Source organism: Silene latifolia, chromosome 5 (assembly GCF_048544455.1).
Source record: "Silene latifolia isolate original U9 population chromosome 5, ASM4854445v1, whole genome shotgun sequence".
Lineage (NCBI taxonomy): Eukaryota > Viridiplantae > Streptophyta > Magnoliopsida > Caryophyllales > Caryophyllaceae > Silene > Silene latifolia.
The window spans coordinates 41,165,581-41,183,164 of NC_133530.1; the positions used below are offsets into that span (position 1 = coordinate 41,165,581).

At 35.8% G+C, this 17,584-nt stretch overlaps 3 protein-coding genes across 9 annotated transcripts; 1 reads left to right on the forward strand and 2 right to left on the reverse strand.

The window, feature by feature from the left end:
• Positions 1-4,605: 4,605 nt before the first annotated feature.
• On the forward strand, positions 4,606-5,832 carry LOC141655270 (RNA polymerase II C-terminal domain phosphatase-like 4). Its single transcript, XM_074462357.1, has one exon. The coding sequence runs from the start codon at positions 4,606-4,608 to the stop codon at positions 5,830-5,832; it is 1,227 nt and encodes a 408-aa protein (XP_074318458.1).
• Positions 5,833-6,975: 1,143 nt separating this feature from the next.
• On the reverse strand, positions 6,976-11,264 carry LOC141655271 (uncharacterized). The gene is made up of 7 exons (XM_074462358.1): positions 11,188-11,264; positions 10,226-10,301; positions 8,360-8,428; positions 8,119-8,267; positions 7,944-8,032; positions 7,656-7,786; positions 6,976-7,095 (listed from the first exon to the last, which is right to left on the reverse strand). The coding sequence occupies exons 1-7, from the start codon at positions 11,262-11,264 to the stop codon at positions 6,976-6,978; spliced, it is 711 nt and encodes a 236-aa protein (XP_074318459.1).
• Positions 11,265-11,410: 146 nt separating this feature from the next.
• On the reverse strand, positions 11,411-15,724 carry LOC141657321 (shikimate kinase, chloroplastic-like). 7 transcript variants are annotated; one of them, XM_074464504.1, is made up of 11 exons: positions 15,447-15,724; positions 14,597-14,873; positions 14,173-14,231; positions 13,957-14,011; positions 13,798-13,870; positions 13,500-13,584; positions 12,595-12,677; positions 12,370-12,499; positions 12,000-12,078; positions 11,800-11,864; positions 11,411-11,715 (listed from the first exon to the last, which is right to left on the reverse strand). In XM_074464504.1, the coding sequence occupies exons 2-11, from the start codon at positions 14,805-14,807 to the stop codon at positions 11,665-11,667; spliced, it is 891 nt and encodes a 296-aa protein (XP_074320605.1). In that variant the 5' UTR covers positions 14,808-14,873; positions 15,447-15,724; the 3' UTR covers positions 11,411-11,664. The 7 variants fall into 7 exon arrangements, with proteins under 7 accessions (XP_074320605.1, XP_074320603.1, XP_074320604.1 ...); XM_074464502.1 differs by having other exon boundaries at positions 14,597-14,878; XM_074464503.1 differs by lacking the exon at positions 15,447-15,724 and adding an exon at positions 15,125-15,376 and having other exon boundaries at positions 14,597-14,878.
• Positions 15,725-17,584: the final 1,860 nt, after the last annotated feature.

Below are 17,584 nucleotides of genomic sequence, written 5' to 3' on the forward strand. Positions count from 1 at the left end.
ACTGAATTTCTTTTTTCCCTATGATGTCTCCCATTAAATTAGTGGGAGACGGTCTCTCATGAGACCTACTTGAAATATATGGCTAAAAGGTGGAAAATTTGAGGGGATGACATAACATTTTTTGTATAATATTGTTTAATAGGTGAAGTATCAGGCAATAATGATCCAATTGTTGTTCAAGTTGTTGCTGCTTTAAAATTTTTAGTTCCGCAATTTATTATTGTATTAGCTTCAATTTTATGGGGGTATGAAATGTTAGTTTTGTCATAACATTTCTAATTGTGTGTTTTATGTTATTTTCAGAATTGTTGATGAAATTTTGATATCTAATTTGTGAGGGTGCTCTATCTTTGGGGATCTTAATTTGATAAGAGCATCCACATTGAAGAGGATGGACCATCCTCTTAGCACCCTCTCTCATCTAAGAGGATGTCCTCTTCAATGTGGAACCATGGTTACATGTCCTCTTAGAAGGAGGAAGAGGAACACTTCCTCTATTTTTAGAGGATATGCAATCTTGGCCCTTGTGTCCACTAATCATCCATTATCTAGCATGTGGCATATAATTTATTTCTTTATTATTTTTTGGGTATAAAAAATTGGGGAGAGGAGAGGTAAGAGGATCATCCTCTTTGATGTGGAATTTTTTTAAGAAGACTAAAATGAAGAGTATGGAGATAGTGGAATATGAGTGAAATTGAGGTGTCAAAATTAGAGAAAGAAAGAGAAAAAATAAGAGGATAAAATCATCCTCTTGGATGTGGATGCTCTAATATAGTTTTGTTTAATTTGATTATATGAATACTTATATTATTAATTCATTTTAGGTTGCATTGAGTTACTTTAGTTTTGATAGGGGTATCTTAGTATATCTAATGTATGAAATTTTAGTTTCTGATAAACTGTTGTATAAAAGACTAATTGAATATACAACCCTTAAAACATGAAAACCGTAAATTGAATTGATCGTACTATGTTATTGTATTAAATCACTAAAGTATTACACTAGAAACAGAACAACCCGTGAATTTCACGGGTCACAAAACTAGTTAGTTAATTAAATACAATGATTCATCATAAAAAAATTTCAAGTTTACATCCCTTGTTATTATAACTAGTTTTCAACCCGTGCAATTTGCACGGGTATGAATTTATAATCACTGAAATCACTGTAAATATTTAAAAAATGTTAAGTAATATACATGGATATTTTAATTGTATTTCTTTTATATATTGATAATAGAATAAAACACGTGCTAAATTTGCAAGGGATTGAAAGTTGCACATGTTTTAAATATGTGATATAAAACCCACAAATTCGGTGTTGTAACATGAAACATAGTATATAGTATATAGTATATAGTATATAGTATATAATAAATGCAATATATGGGAAATAATAAAAAGCAAACAATATAAATATCGCTATAAAATGGAAATAGTTATCAAATTTGAAAAGAGTTTACAATCAAATTGAAGAAACATAATTGTAGAATTAACGAAAATAGTCTAATATCATTCCAAATGTTAGAAAATTTCATGGTAGACTACATTAGTTGTTGTATTCAAATAATTAAATTAGTACGTTCCGAACAATTTCGCAAATAACATCAGAACAGACGTTATTTTGTAATTAATTCCGTAGTTTTCTCTGTGGGACCCGTATTTTCGGAATTTAAAAAAAAAAAACTTGCTATGATGAAGTGGCTGCACATAAATCCTTTACATGTTCTTGTTTTTATTAAGATAAGATAATCGTGATTTACAATAATTCCTAATCGTATAAGATCACATACGATCTCTAACTCCTAAATACTAAAATTCTTAAACTCTTAAACCCCGTTCTCTTATGGCGACTACGCCAAAAACAAGCATAGTTAAACTAGCCACAACCCCCACAGCCACCACCTACAACGTAACCTATCTCGACCACAACATAAACACAACCGTGACGACATCGTCAACCGTAGTCACGTCTTGGATCAACCGCATTCGATCCACTCATCAACCCACAATCGTAGGTCTAGACACTGAATCACATAAACCGGTATCAATCCTCCAACTATGTGTATCTCACAATTGCCTCATATACCAACTACAACGTTCCCATACGATTCCAGACTCGCTTCGAAACTTCCTAGCCGACCCTAATTGGACGTTTTCCGGGGTTGGAATCATGTCGGATGCCAAGTTCCTGGCTAAGGACTATGGGCTTCACGTGGCGAAAACTGCTGATGTTAGTCGAATGGCGGCTGATAGGGGGGTGGTGAAGGTGAATGCCGGGTTAAAAGAGGTGACAAAGGTGGTGTTGGGGTGGGAAGTTGAGAAGCGTAAGGAGGTGATAATGAGTGAATGGAGTAAAGAGGCGCTTGATGATGATCAAGTTATGTATGCTTGTTTGGATGCTTTTGTTAGTTATCATATACGGATTTGTCTTTAATTTGTTGTTGTCAATAATGTAAAGAAAGTCTTAGGGATTTCACTTACTATTGGATAACAGGACGGCTCTGTTACAACATAAATAAAAGTTATTATTGATCAATTTCTTTGTCGTAAAAGACCTAGTAGTGGAATTTCATAATCTCCTCTTAGCTAATCCTTATGACTTTCCAATTTTTTGTACAACTCCTATTCCTACTCCGACTCCGACTTCTTCACCCACAATTACTCGGAAACTTCTTACTGCTTCTCTAATTTGTGTATATAAACATCTCCAAATTAAAGGAACTAGTTTTCTCATATTTGACGTCTCATAATTTTTAACTTTCTCAAGATAATAAATCCTCCCTCTCTAAAAGTATTAACTAATCTCCATCAGTCAAACTTGTTAGCTTAAAGATAATTTAGTTGGAGAACATGGCGGCTATTGCTTTGCAAAATCAAGATTGTGGTTATGGTGTTAATAGCTCTAATTACCATCAGAACCAAAGGGTGATGAGAAGAATAATGAAACATAGTATATAGTATATAGTATATAGTATATAGTATATAGTATATAGTATATAATAAATGCAATATATGGGAAATAATAAAAAGCAAACAATATAAATATCGCTATAAAATGGAAATAGTTATCAAATTTGAAAAGAGTTTACAATCAAATTGAAGAAACATAATTGTAGAATTAACGAAAATAGTCTAATATCATTCCAAATGTTGGAAAATTTCATGGTAGACGACATTAGTTGTTGTATTCGAATAATTAAATTAGTACGTTCCGAACAATTTCGCAAATAACATCAGAACAGACGTTATTTTGTAATTAATTCCGTAGTTTTCTCTGTGGGACCCGTATTTTCGGAATTTAAAAAAAAAAAAAAAAACTTGCTATGATGAAGTGGCTGCACATAAATCCTTTAAATGTTCTTGTTTTTATTAAGATAAGATAATCATGATTTGCAATAATTCCTAATCGTATAAGATCACATACGATCTCTAACTCCTAAATACTAAAATTCTTAAACTCTTAAACCCCGTTCTCTTATGGCGACTATGCCAAAAACAAGCATAGTTAAACTAGCCACAACCCCCACAACCACCACCTACAACGTAACCTATCTTGAGCACAACATAAACACAACCGTGATGACATCAGCGACCGTAGTCACGTCTTGGATCAACCACATTCAATCCACTCATCAACCAACCATCATAGGCCTAGACATAGAATCACATAACCCGGTATCAATCCTCCAACTATGTGTATCCCACAATTGCCTCATATACCAACTACAACGTTCCCGTACGATTCCAGACTCGCTTCGAAACTTCCTAGGTGACCCTAATTGGACGTTTTCCGGGGTTGGAGTCAAGTCGGATGCCAAGCTCCTGGCTAAGGAATATGAGCTTCACGTGGCGAAGACTGCTGATGTTAGTCGAATGGCGGCTGATAGGGGGATGGTGAAGGTGAATGCCGGGTTAAAAGAGGTGACGAAGGTGGTGTTGGGGTGGGAAGTTGAGAAGAGTAAGGAGGTGACAATGAGTGAATGGAGTAAAGAGGCGCTTGATGATGATCAAGTTATGTATGCTTGTTTGGATGCTTTTCTTAGTTATCAGATTGCTAAATAACTTCTTGATTTAGATTGTAACCATGATGAGTTAGCAATTGGTTAAGTTTTTATTCTTCCGCATTACGAATTTGTTTTTCATTTACTATTGGATAACAAGACGGCTGCGTTACAACATAAATAAAGGATATTATTGATCAATTTCTTTGTCGTAAAAGACCTAGTCGCGGAATTAACTAGGTTTTCCTTCACGCAGTGGCGCGTAGTCTGAATTAGAGTTGACCAAACTTGTTCAATCGGTCATAATCGCAATCTTAACTAACTCAATCCTTAAAGACTTTCCAATTTTTTTTTACAACTCCTATTCCTACTCCGAATCCGACTTCTTCACCTACAATTACTCAGAAACGTCTTACTGCTTCTCTAATTTGTGTATATAAACAACATCTCCAAATTAAAGGAACTAGTTATTTCATATTTGACGTATCATAATTTTCAAGTTCAACTTTCTCAAGATAATAAATCCTCCCTCTCTAAAAGTATTAACTAATCTCCATCAGTCAAACTTGTTAGCTTAAAGATAGTTTAGTTGGAGAACATGGCGGCTATTGCTTTGCAAAATCAAGATTGTGGTTATGGTGCTAATAGCTCTAATTACCATCAAAATCAAAGGGTAATGAGAAGAATAATGAAACCCCGCGATCCTCGACCGTGTCCGCATTTGTGGATCCTCAACGATTCCTGCCTAAATTGCGGTAAGAAAGTGCAAAATCATCAACTTCATGCCATGCCATACTCTAAATTCCACAAAAACACTAAAGTTCATCTTAATAAAAGTTTTAACGTTGAGACAAAAACAATCATAAAAAGCCCTAATAAGATGTGTTTAGTTCTTGACTTGGATCACACGCTACTTAACTCAACTCCACTTGATTCGTTAAGTTTAGAAGAGAATTACTTGAAAAACATAAGACAGACTTCGCAAGGAGTTGCTTTAAAAAACGGGCTTTATCGACTCGAACATATGGGTATAATGACTAAATTAAGACCCTGTCTAAGAAAGTTCTTAGACGAAGCAAGTAAGATGTATGAGATGTACATTTACACCATGGGTGATCGTCCTTATGCCCTCGAAATGGCCAAGCTTCTTGATCCCGACAATAAGTACTTCAATTCTCGAATAATCTCTCGGGATGATTGCCAATTAAAACATCAGAAAAGCCTAAATGCGATACAAAAACCCGAGAATACTGTTCTAATACTAGATGATACACCAAGTGTATGGCCTAACAACAAAGACAATTTGATAGTAATGGATAGATATATGTATTTCTCGTTGAGTTATCACAAATTTGGGCATAATTGTAAGTCTCTAGCCGAGCTAAAACGAGACGAGGATGAGTCAGATGGTGCCCTTTCATCAGTTTTGCAAGTTCTAAAGAGAATTCATCACGATTATTACGTTGATAATGCTAAAACTAAGGAAATAAATGCTATACATCTACTGAAAGAGGCGAGGAGGAGAGTTCTTAGAGGGTGTAAACTAGTGTTTAGTGGAGTTGTTTCGAAGAATTGTGAAGCGAGTAATCACCGTTGGTGGAAAATGGCCGAAGAATTAGGAGCGACATGTGTAAGTGAAGTGGAATCGAGTGTTACTCATGTCGTGTCAGTAGATGGAGGAACAGAGAAATCGCGTAGGGGAGTTGAGCAAGGCAAGTTTGTGGTGCATCCTAGATGGCTTGAAGCTGCTTATTATTTGTGGAGAAGGCAGCTTGAACATTATTTCCCGGTTAAGCACCAATTGAAGATTAACACTCCGTACTAAATACTACTTCCATTGTTCCGGTCATTTGTTTACCTTTGATTTTAGCACAAAGACCAAAAAAAGAGAAGATGACTAATTATTTGATGACAAGTAGAGCAAATTGAGTGTAAGGATAAAATTATTCATCAAAAGCATTCCTAAAATACAAAGGTATACAATTAGCTGAGACTCCCTAAAACGGAATAGGTAAGTAAATGACCGGAACAGAGGTAGTAACTAGGTATAATTCATTTGTTAAGCAATTGGAACAGGTACTAAAATAGAATGTAAAGTAATGGAAGGCCAAGAAGATGATTGTTATCAGTAATTGAACTTGTAAAAAAGATCAATCATATAAAATTATTGAACATATAAACTTTTAATTAAGAACTCATTAAGAATGTCATGTCATGAGACCTGGGAAAGTGATCAAGGATATAAGCAAGATTGTTCAAATGAAGGCTGTGAAGAAGCTGATTTCTAAGAAAGGTGAAGATTGGATCAATTCAGTTCAATCTCTTTGATTATGTAGTAATTGTTATTGATCTGGTATTGGTATTGTTATATATACTGGATTTGGTAGTTTGTAATAGTTTGTTTTGAGCTTAATGATAATTCATAATTTACTCCTTTCACCCAAAAAAAAAAAAAAAAAAAAAAAAAAAAAAAAAAAAACTTTTAAGATATACTTCCTCCATTCAACTCCACTCTACCACTTTCCTTCTTCACGTTTGCCAACACGTGTTTTACGCGCTAAATATCATTAGCTACGGGTGTTCGATGGTGGAGGGAGTGGGCGGAAAGGGGGAAGGAGGAGGGAGAAAATACATACATGATTAAAGAAAAAATGAAAGGGGTAAAAGTGTCAATTATGTCCCATAATCGGTAAAACGTGTTGATAAATGAGCAACACCCAAAAAGAGTATGGTGAACTACTGGTTGGTTCCATGAACTCCCAAACGGGGTGAATTGTGTGTAACTTTTAATAGAACTTTTTCCGAAATTTGTCGCTGCCATTACAAACAACATACAATCTCGAATTTGTGTAGTATGGTATACTAGAATGTCCCATAAGGCCACTCTTGCAACAAACTTGGAGAAAGTTTTATTAATAGTTATACCAGGTTCACCTGCGGAGGCTGCACTTGATCATCTGGGAAAAAACTAGGAGTCCATTTCAATAGCTTTGATACACTCAAGTGGAGACGCCTTCTTTGACATTGCATCCATGAGAGCTTCATGGACTCCTTTATTGTTTTTTAAGAGCGATGCTGCCAACAAAACCTGAAAAACATTCCTGGAAAGTTAGATTAGACGCGACTCAAGTGAGAGACAGGGCATCTAGTGAGATTCTGTTGTTGTGCCTTGCTGAGTTGTGGGTTACTCCTATTTAAGGGAAACAAAGTGTTACGATTTACTATGACAACCCTAATGCCACCAATCCAATTCATACGTCGGTGTGTCCCGTATAAAATAGTCCCATTATATGAGATCAAACAAGATGCTCAAGTAATCCCAAAATTAAATACGACGAGTATATGTTAATACTCGTATTTGTTTGGTTTCATATGTGTAACTGTTTCATATAAGCTTTTGTGCTCAGACTTGTGAGTTCGAGTTCTTGTTTGAGACTAGTCCGGATTTATGTGGTTAATGGGTTGGTCTCACACGTAAATTGTCTGTCATATACTGTATAATATAATCTTTTGTGTTCGTACCACAAGTAACACAAACTTGAGGAATAATTACAGTCCTGAAGGGTGAAAAGATCTGCAGATTGACCAATCATCTTCTCGTAGGTTAGCCCTTCAGCTGCTAACCCAGCCATGGTTACAACAGCCAACCTGTCTAGTTCCTTGGAATCCAGCTTCCCGCTGTATATAAAGCTTCTCCAATTTGTCATTCACTAGATTAACATGCTCTTTGCCAATATCCATTGAATAGTCCAATATAGGAAGCCCAAGCAAATAGCCGACTGCGAGCAACAAATAAAGTATTTGATACAGCCATACAGGTGCGTGTCCAAGAGTCAGACTCGTTATATCTATGAAACATCTTCACGGCTATTTTGGCTTAAAATGGAACTTTCAAGTGACAAACCCAAACATGAGTAACGTATACAAAGATGGTACCTAAAAACTGAGCGGCTTCATGTCTAGCTAGTCTCTCTTGATAATCAGGAAACACGGCTGAGAATCTACCAATGATCGCCTGAAGAAGCCTGAAAGAACAGACTCTGTTAATAAGCTCGCAAGATGCTGACTAGTAAAGAAGACTCGCACTGTGATACTACCCACATGAACTTACCTCAAGAGGTGCTTCTTACCCAGGAAAACGCTTCCTATGGCTAAAACCAGTAAAGGGAGGGACACTTCCGTTAAGGTAAGGTACAAAGAAGCCCCAATCCTACAATAACATGATGGCATTTCAGATGGCTGCTGAGTTTCGTAGAGTATCTGACCGAACATATCTAAGTAACCATTTTTGCATCTTTTAGAGGAATAAACTTGTAACAACAGTTGACAGAGAATAATAAGATGAAATTTACCCCTGGAAGCTGGCCTGCAAGAACAGCCAAAGCTCCTGCTGTACCCACCACTGTAGTTAGAAATGCTGCCTGCATAACTGAAAATTATCATGTTGATGACATTCTTCAGTGATATTTCTTAAAGACTGTATTAGACATTCTTTCAGACCATCACTTAAAGACTTCCAGCATCGTCCAATGTACTGACATAACACTTGGTCGATGCAATTGTTAAGGTAATTTCAGTGTTTATAACACAGGGATGCTTAAAGAAGATATACAGAAAGTGGTGAAAATCCAAGCGGAATGAAGTTCTACTTATGAAATGGGTAGTAGGCCTTTAGGCACTTGGGCTCCATCCGTAACAGCTAGTAGGCATGTAGCCACTTTGCCTTTGAGATACTAGTGTAATGTTACTCTCGAACAAATTCGTTAAGGTCATGTGATCGGCGCAAGAGTTGCCAATGTAAGAGGGGAATGGGAGATACTTCATTGTTAATTCTACATGTTTTATGCAGGGGCTGATCCAGGAATTAGATGTACGGTGGGCTATAAAAAAAAATTCCCTGAATCGTAATAGCAGCCTTGAAATTGATAATTATAAGCACTTTAACCATTTATTATTTTGTGTGTCACTTTAGTGATATTATATTATTCCTTCCGTCCTGTTAAATTATTCACATTTTTTTATACACAAAAACCGAGATTATTGATACATTCCCAATTTTACCCTTCGGAATTGTCACGTGCTCTCCTCCCCTAGTTTCATTTTCCTTCCTCCGTTTCTTACCTTTTCTCTCCGATGGTTTTTTCCGTCAACTAAAATATCTAGTAAATAACAATAAAAAATAAATAAATTCATAAGTAAACTCCCCTTTACAATAATAATTGATTACTTGGATAGAAAAATTGAACAAAATGTTTTTTCTTATGTTGTCAAAGTCTTGCACTCGTGTACATCTTTTTTAATGTTGAACATACATTAGTGAATAAGTCTATACTTGAAACCACATAAATCTAAGAGAGATAAGTATAAAATTTGCCTAAAACGATTTATAATTTTATATACAAAGTATAAATCCAAAGAAAGACAACATATCATGAGAGATCTAATAGGTAAAATACAACAACAACAACAACAACAACAACAACAACAGAGCCTTAATCCCAAAATAATTTGGGGTCGGCTGACATGAATCATCCTTTAGAACTGTCCATGGTGAACGCACACCTCAAAATGCGAATAGAAAAGGGAAAATGAAAAACAAAAGGACGAGCGGAAATGTAATGCAAAGTCAAGGTAAACTTACTGGTTTTAAAATCGAATTCCGGATTTCTTTTATAAAAACTTAAAATTTAAATCAAGAGAAAAGATTAAAACGCTTTTGAAACCGAAATAGAATTAAGGATCCGGAATGCCTTAAAAGTAAACCAAGTAAAATATATAAGAAAGTGGTTGGTAAAAAGTGTAATAAAGGAGAGAAGAACAAATAATTAAATTTGTAAATTAAATAAAAAACATTAGAAAAAAAAAAACATTATCTAATAGGTAAAATATTAAAAAAAAAATATTCCATTATTGGGGTTCGAACCTGTGTTACAAAGTATAAAATCCAAAGAAAAACAACATCATGAGAGATCTAATATGTAAAATATTAAAAAAAAAAAAAAAATATTCCATTGCTGGGGTCGAGCCTGTGTCAATGGGGAAAAAGAGCCAATAATTTACCACTGAGTAATTGTAGATTGATGCTCTATGTCTACATGTTAAAATTTATTACTTTTTTTTCTCAAAAATAGGTTGGGCTCCAGCCCATATAGCCTTTGGGCTGGATCCGCCCCTGGTTTTATGGTTTATTAGGAAGTTGCATGAACTCGGAAACTTACATCATTTCTGACACTAGGAATTGCAAGATTTTCAGCATTCTTTATTCCAAGAGTTGTCAGCTCCCCAAAATGATGTCTGCAAAATGAAGATTATAACATTTTAACTTCTCTGTGAATGAACAACCACCCTTAAAATGCATCTACCTTTAGAAATTTAGGGTAACAACGAAGGCTTACACTGCGATGAGAAACGTAAGGCTGAGAACTCCATCTTTTGGCCCAACCTACTTCACTTAGCTGATCAAGTGCTTCCTTGACAGCATCACTGTCTTTCTGCACCACAAATCCACAATACGGTGATCACCCTTGGTAATAATCCGTCAAAATTATTCGCTAGGTAAAAACTTGGACAAGATGTTTTTATACATGGATTGGGATGCGTTTATATTTGTTTCAGAGTGAGTTTTTAATCCGCAGCCTGATAAACTACTGCAAAGTATAAGCATCTGTCTATACGGTTAGACGGTCTCATCCAAGATGAAAAGCTATCAACATCAACAACATTACCCCAGCGGCCCAGAGGCTCCCTTTCTGGGTTAAGGAAATTCAGATATATGCAACATTCCCCTTGTATTAACTACACACAAAGTTTGTTTTGTGATAGTCCATAATTAAAATTGCATTAAGAATCGAATCAAGTGCTACTTCACAATCCGTAAAACAAATACGACTAATTTTAGCGAGTCATTTTGTTTTTGATCATCGTAAGGAACAAAGGGAGGAGAGTAAAACCTTATTGAGAGCGGTTTGAAGAGGGCGGAAATCAACAGCAGGATTCAAGAAGAGCAGCAGGAGAAGAAGAGGAGCACCTTATGAATGTCAGTCTTCTTTTGGAAAGAGGGTTGGTTGAAGTGGAAGAAGTGGTACCATGAATTGCACCTTATGGTGATATCAAAAATACATAAAGTGGTACCATGAATTGCAGACGTCATTGTCATCCCTTGCTTCAAGCTTCCAATTACCTGTCTGTCAGATAAGGTTCTTTCTCGCGCCAACCACTTTTTCTCTCTGGGCATTCCACTTTAACTACCTCTGGCATAAATGTCCGATAAGACGGTCTCATAACAAGTTAATGATAAACTGATTACGATCTTTATAAAAATGGAAATAAATGCAAAGCTTATTTCAACGTGGTCGTTTTGTTGTCACTTAAAATCACGGAAATGGAAAGTTAATTTAATTCCGTACATTGCAATATTGTAGATTGTTAGATTGTCATTTTTTTCTTTTCAAAATTATGGAATCGTAAATCATAGAGGACCATAAATTAAATATAATGTACATACAAGTTTTTCAAGTAAAATCATACACGATACAAAATGTACAGTATGCAATATGATCCATGTGTAAAATGGCCTAAAGCCATGTCAAACTATATCACCAGGAACAGACTTCAGAAAAACTAGCACTGAAAACCATGAAAATGGATGAGGTAGGGCTTAGATTGCAGGGTTATTCTTCCTAAGAAAGCTCTCGATTTGTTCCAGCACCTGAAAACCCAATAGTAAGTTCATCATCAATTGAAAAGCATTCAAACAACAAGGAGTGTCTAAAAATATGAAGAGATAACTTACCTCAATCGTGATTACACTGGGACTCAGATTATCTACATCTACCTTGCCTAGTTTTCCGGCGATATCTACAAAGGATAAGAACTGAAATTAGGTAACTCTAGTTATTGCATAAATAGAGGTCTGTGTGTGTAGGTTGTGGATGCAAGATGATTAAAGAAAATTGATGCTAGTTTGTGAGGGTGTCAAGATAAGTGTCATACTTTCCAAAAAAACTCGGGCATTAGCATTTGCATATGCTTCGTGTCTCTTTTCAAAAAGCTCAGACAAACGTGTATATGCCTGCACGTAGAAAAAGCCATTTAAACAAGAAACTTGAATTTGCCCATTTATATTTTTTTCTTTGACTTTATATTTTCATCACAATATACAGCATTTTGAACTATTCAAAGATGAAACATAAACAGTAGTTTTGATAATCAAAGCTGATAAAAAAATTTCATTGCATATCACATGTTTCGACAAATTCATGGTCAAAGTCACTTAGCCACCACCAGCGCCAAATGGGAGAATATAAAGGGGGTGAGGGATAGTATTAGAATAGACATCAAATGTGAAAGGCATGCACCAAACCTTGGTGTAAGCATCCCCTCCTTCACCATGCAACAAAGGACGAGTGCCAGTCCCGACCGCAGAAATCCTCCGTGCTAAGCAATCGATTGGTACGTCCAGCCAAACACTAACACCGCTTTGCATATGTCTCCTGGTTGATAAAGCATACGTAACAAAATAAAATTATCAAACTTCTTAAAATTTAACGAGACAAGCCTATAGTTAAGAACAGACTCAAGGAGATACCAATTAATCGGCCGAATAACTGCGCCACCACCAGTAGAAATGACTAGATGATGTTTAGTAGACACCTCCTCCAGCACCTTAGTCTACATAGTAAGAGTGTGATTGACATAAGTCTAAAGACATGATCTGGTTGCCAACAATTGAAAAGGCAGACAGGGAGACCCAATTGCCACAGGATCTAGTAACTAAGCATCTCTAACAAACAAAATCCACTATCCGATACTCACTCAGTTCACTTATTTTCACTAAAGTTGTTTCTAGCACGGGATTTTAGGAGATGTAAACATGCAAGAGGGAATTGAGGCCCACACACACACACCTGAGAATTGTTTTTCGCTTATTTCTCACCTAAAATAGAAATGTACAGAATTAATTTGAATTTTTAAAATCCAGAAAGGAAATTGTAGTGGATTAAGTGAATTGAGAGAGCATTAAATTCTTAAATTCTGATTACTCATACAATCATGCTTCTGACACCAAAAATTTCCTTTCACATATCGTATGGGTAGAAACTCTGAAATTCATTAGTATATCAGGTGTCAAATTTTCTATAAGCTTACAACTTTTCCATATCCAGGGTAAGATCACATATACATTTGGAATCGTTCCTGCAAAGTTACATCAATGCAATGAATTTATAGAATTCATTCTCACTCCTAGCCAATAGTGGGCCAACACTCGTCCATTTTAGTATGTCCCAGTAAATGTTACCTTTTTAGGCGTGTGTTGCGTAGTGGAGAATGAGCGTGAGACTCACTAGCTCACTTGAATGCACTTAAATAAAAGCCTAATCAGAAGCAAACCTAAACTAATGGATGGGACACAAGTCTCATAACATTGAGGGAGTATATAAACTAAAAGCTAAAAACATTAAGTAGAGCATTACATAAACAAAATGAATTCACCTCTTTCTCTCTAAAGTAGCCTTCTCCATGTTGGTTGAAGATTTCTGCTACAGACATTCCCTCAAGTGTCTCCACGAGAGTGTCACTAAAAACAAAACAGAAATTTATGGAGACAAAAGGTTATGTCGCCGTACAGAAAACAGCAGCATCAATGGTCGTTTTGTAAACTCTGACAGGGTTTCTTATAGATGCATATACACAAATTTCTGCTACATGCTACTATGCTAGTGATCTTATCAGGCTTCGATTTAAAATTTAAAGGAGATCCATAACAGTGTTAAATTGATAAGAGACTAACCTATCAAAGAATGAATAGCCAAGTACTTCAGCCAAAAGCTTGCCAATAGTTGTTTTCCCAGATCCCATCATGCCTGCATTCAAATGCAATGATGAACAGGCAAAACCAAAACAAAACAAAACAGACAAACTAAGGCCGGGATAAAGATGAAGAACTAACCAACAAGATAAATGCAGCGTCCATTTAAATATGGCCCAATTTGTAAAGACTTATTCTGCAATACGGGTTAAGTTGAAATAATTCCAAATGTGTTAACTACATTAGACAAAATTAGGCACTGAAAACATAATGACAATTCAGATTCACAAACCTACACAAAACTAATTAATACAAAGAGATGAAGAATCATAATAATTGAGAAAACCAATATCTAACCTTCAAAACCAAGGACTCATCTAGACCTGCAGGAACGGCGCCAGATTCTACAACAGGACCTTAACAAAAACAAGAAAAGTCCAAGTATGAATAGTGATAGTAATAGACAAAAAGAACCAACGACCAAAGCAAACAGAAAACGCATAAAAAGTTCTACATTGTAACTCCTCTGGGAGGAGTAGAAAATAGTCATGACAATTGACATTCAACAGTAACCAGAGCTTAGACATGGGTATGACAATTGACATTCAACATTAAACCAAAAACGCAGGAATTTTCATAAAATAGCCAAGTCCGACACTATGATACAACCCTATGTAGGATACTTGGGACCAAGTCTTGTTAACTTAGCAGGAAACGAATTCAAGATTATCATGCTTCATCAATTAGATAAGCCTAAAAAACAATTGGTGATCATGTATACCTTGTGAATTCTTCGACAAACTCGAAACTTTAACCGCCAATTGTGGGTGAGCTGAAGTTCTGTTGTTTGTTTGTAAACTAAAACACAAATTAAATCCTTGGATTTCCTTAGTTCTCTGGGGTACCCGGATAAACCCATTAGATTTGATAATCATTCTTTGTGAATTCATCCATGAACAAGGTTGAATGGTTTGAACAAGTTTGGCCTCCATACCACTTTTACCTTGTTTTCTCAATCAAATCGCCCAATGCAAATACTACCAATATTCCAATATCAACTAATCTACATATAAAGAAAGATTGAACCAATTACACTACCTGAGCTATACACATGGAGATTTAACATTAATCAAATGAACATTAATTAAAGTTCATAAACCTGGTACATCATCGTGATTCAGAAATTAAGAGCGAAAATCAAACACATCATAATAAAAGTGGGGAATTAACAAAATCAAAATTTTGATGAGAAATTTGACATGTTTTAAATTAATTGACAGAATATAGCAGAAGGGTGATTTATGGTCACCAGGAAAATGGTAGGTGAGACAACTCGGATGGTCAAGTGACAAGGGTAGGTGGTGCAAAACAATTATAATTTGTATTAGAATCCTGTAAATTTGATATGACTACCTAACACATGACCCGTATTCGAAAAGTAGTTACTAAAAGAGCTCATTTTACAATGTACTTGAGTAATATAAAACCATCTTATACAACACAAATACAATTATGTTTCATTTTATAATGTACAACATCTTGTACTTATGTTGTTGCATCTATCCTCTATAAATTGAAACCAATTTTTGAAGAAGATAAGAGGGATAAAAATAGGAATTTAAGATTCATACACAATCAAGCCGTCGTTGGTCACCGTCCCCGCTGGTTCACGCTGATCGCCGTCGTACACAATCAAGCCGTAGCTGCTCCCATTATAATAGTGTTGAAGGAATTCGGAGTTTCGAAAAAAATTGGTGTTGAGGGAATTGGGTGGGAGGTTGTGTGTGATGGTTAATTATCGAAGCGGGTTTGGGGCGGATTTGTGGGTGATGAACGAATATGGGAAGATGGAATCTTGGGTTAGATTGATGAGTTTGGAGATTTTGTTGTTGATTTTTTTGACAACATGATTTTGTTGTTTTATGTGTGATTTTAAGAGGATTTAGGGGAAAACAAGATTTAGTATTTTGGAAGGGTTTTTTAAGGGCACACATTAATAATCCATTTATGATAATATTTACAACATATTCGAATGAGATACTCAAATATATTCTCATTTTTACCATATTTAATAAAAATATATTGTAAATATTATCATATATGGATTATTAATGTGTGCCCCTAAGAGCACACGTTAGAAAAACCACCCTTATTGGAATTGGAATATTGGTGAGATTATGATTTTGTGATTTGTAAGAAGAAGGAAAGGAAATGGGCCGTGTAAGTTGTAACCATGTCTATGGGTTGGTTACGTCAAAGTGTAAGTTTTTTTACGGGTTGGGTCTAGGTCTCATAAATTAGACTCGGACCGGAATATTTTATAAAGACCCACACCCCATTTGAGTCTCAAAAATTTAGACCTAAACCCAACTCATTAGGGTCCGACCCGAAGGATCTGGGTTGGATCCTCGACCCACTGCCATCCCTAGAAGTGAGGATGAGTATGGCGTGCACTCGTGTGAAGTGTTGCACAAATAAGTAGGGGTGAGCAAAACCGGGTACCCGATACGGTTTTCAAAACCGTATCGAGAATACGGTTTTTTAAACACCTATTTTTTTGTTCCGGATACGATACGATTTAATCGGGTATACGGTTTTCAGGTATCCGATTAAATCGTAAATACGAAATCCGGATACCCAAATACGGTTTTCTGAAATTCCATAAAACGCAATAAAAAAGGGAAACACTAACTGAAACGACAAAGTCAGTACTCACTACTCACTAGAGTCACTACTCAGTAATTCAGTGACTGCAAATATTTTGCTTCAAGGCCAAGTAAAGGCCTGCCAAAGTGCCAAGTTCCAAATTAAAAGTTCAAAAACCACAAAACTCACTTCCAGAATACACCCAAATGGTAAATACTAAATATTACAAGTCTTACAAGACATCGTCTACCAAATACAATACAATTAAACCCATCGTCCCTACCCCTATCAGACGGCCATATTCTCCGTCCATGACCCTATCAGACGTAGGGATTCAACGTCCCCTCCTCCATTTTTAACAAACCCGACAACTACAACAACTAATCCATCGACAACAACAAATCCGACAATAATTAAAAACCGAATTGCGAAGAGAAACGAGGATGAAGAAGAAGAACGAAATTGAGACGAGAATTCATACAAATCAAGACAAACATACATTACTAACCTAATTAAAATCAAATTATACAACTAAATCTAAACTAATTCTTAAAAAAAAAAAAAAAAAAAAAACGACTTACTTGAGAAGGAAATTGAGAAGGGAAACAAGAATGGTTGGTGTTGCGGTCGTCCGTGGTGTTGCTGCGGTAGTGGTGGAGGTGCTACGGTGTTGGTGTAGATGCTGCAATGGCAATGGTGGTGCGGTGATGTAAGGGAGAGTTAGAGAGTAAGAGTAAGAGGGAGCAGGGGCGTTTTTGGCGGGGGTGCAGGAGGTTCATCTGCACCCTTTCCGAAAAAGAATTACAATCAATCAATCAATATCTATCTATATTAATAAAGGAAGCTTTTTTCGAGCGATTATAGAGAGTCCACCCTATAGAAACTACATAAAATAAAATTAAAATAAAATTAATTAGTTTAGTTAAGATTAAGATAAAGATATAATCTTAAGCATCATCCTCTTATTTCTTAGTACGACATGGTGTTAATTACTTACGATCCCGTTAACAAGCGCCCCCGGGGTGCTTGATAATATAGATAATCTTTTATATTTATAATTAAATAATAGAATTCAACTATACTTTTGCCTATAAATTAGGAAAAGTTCACTAAACCTACCAAC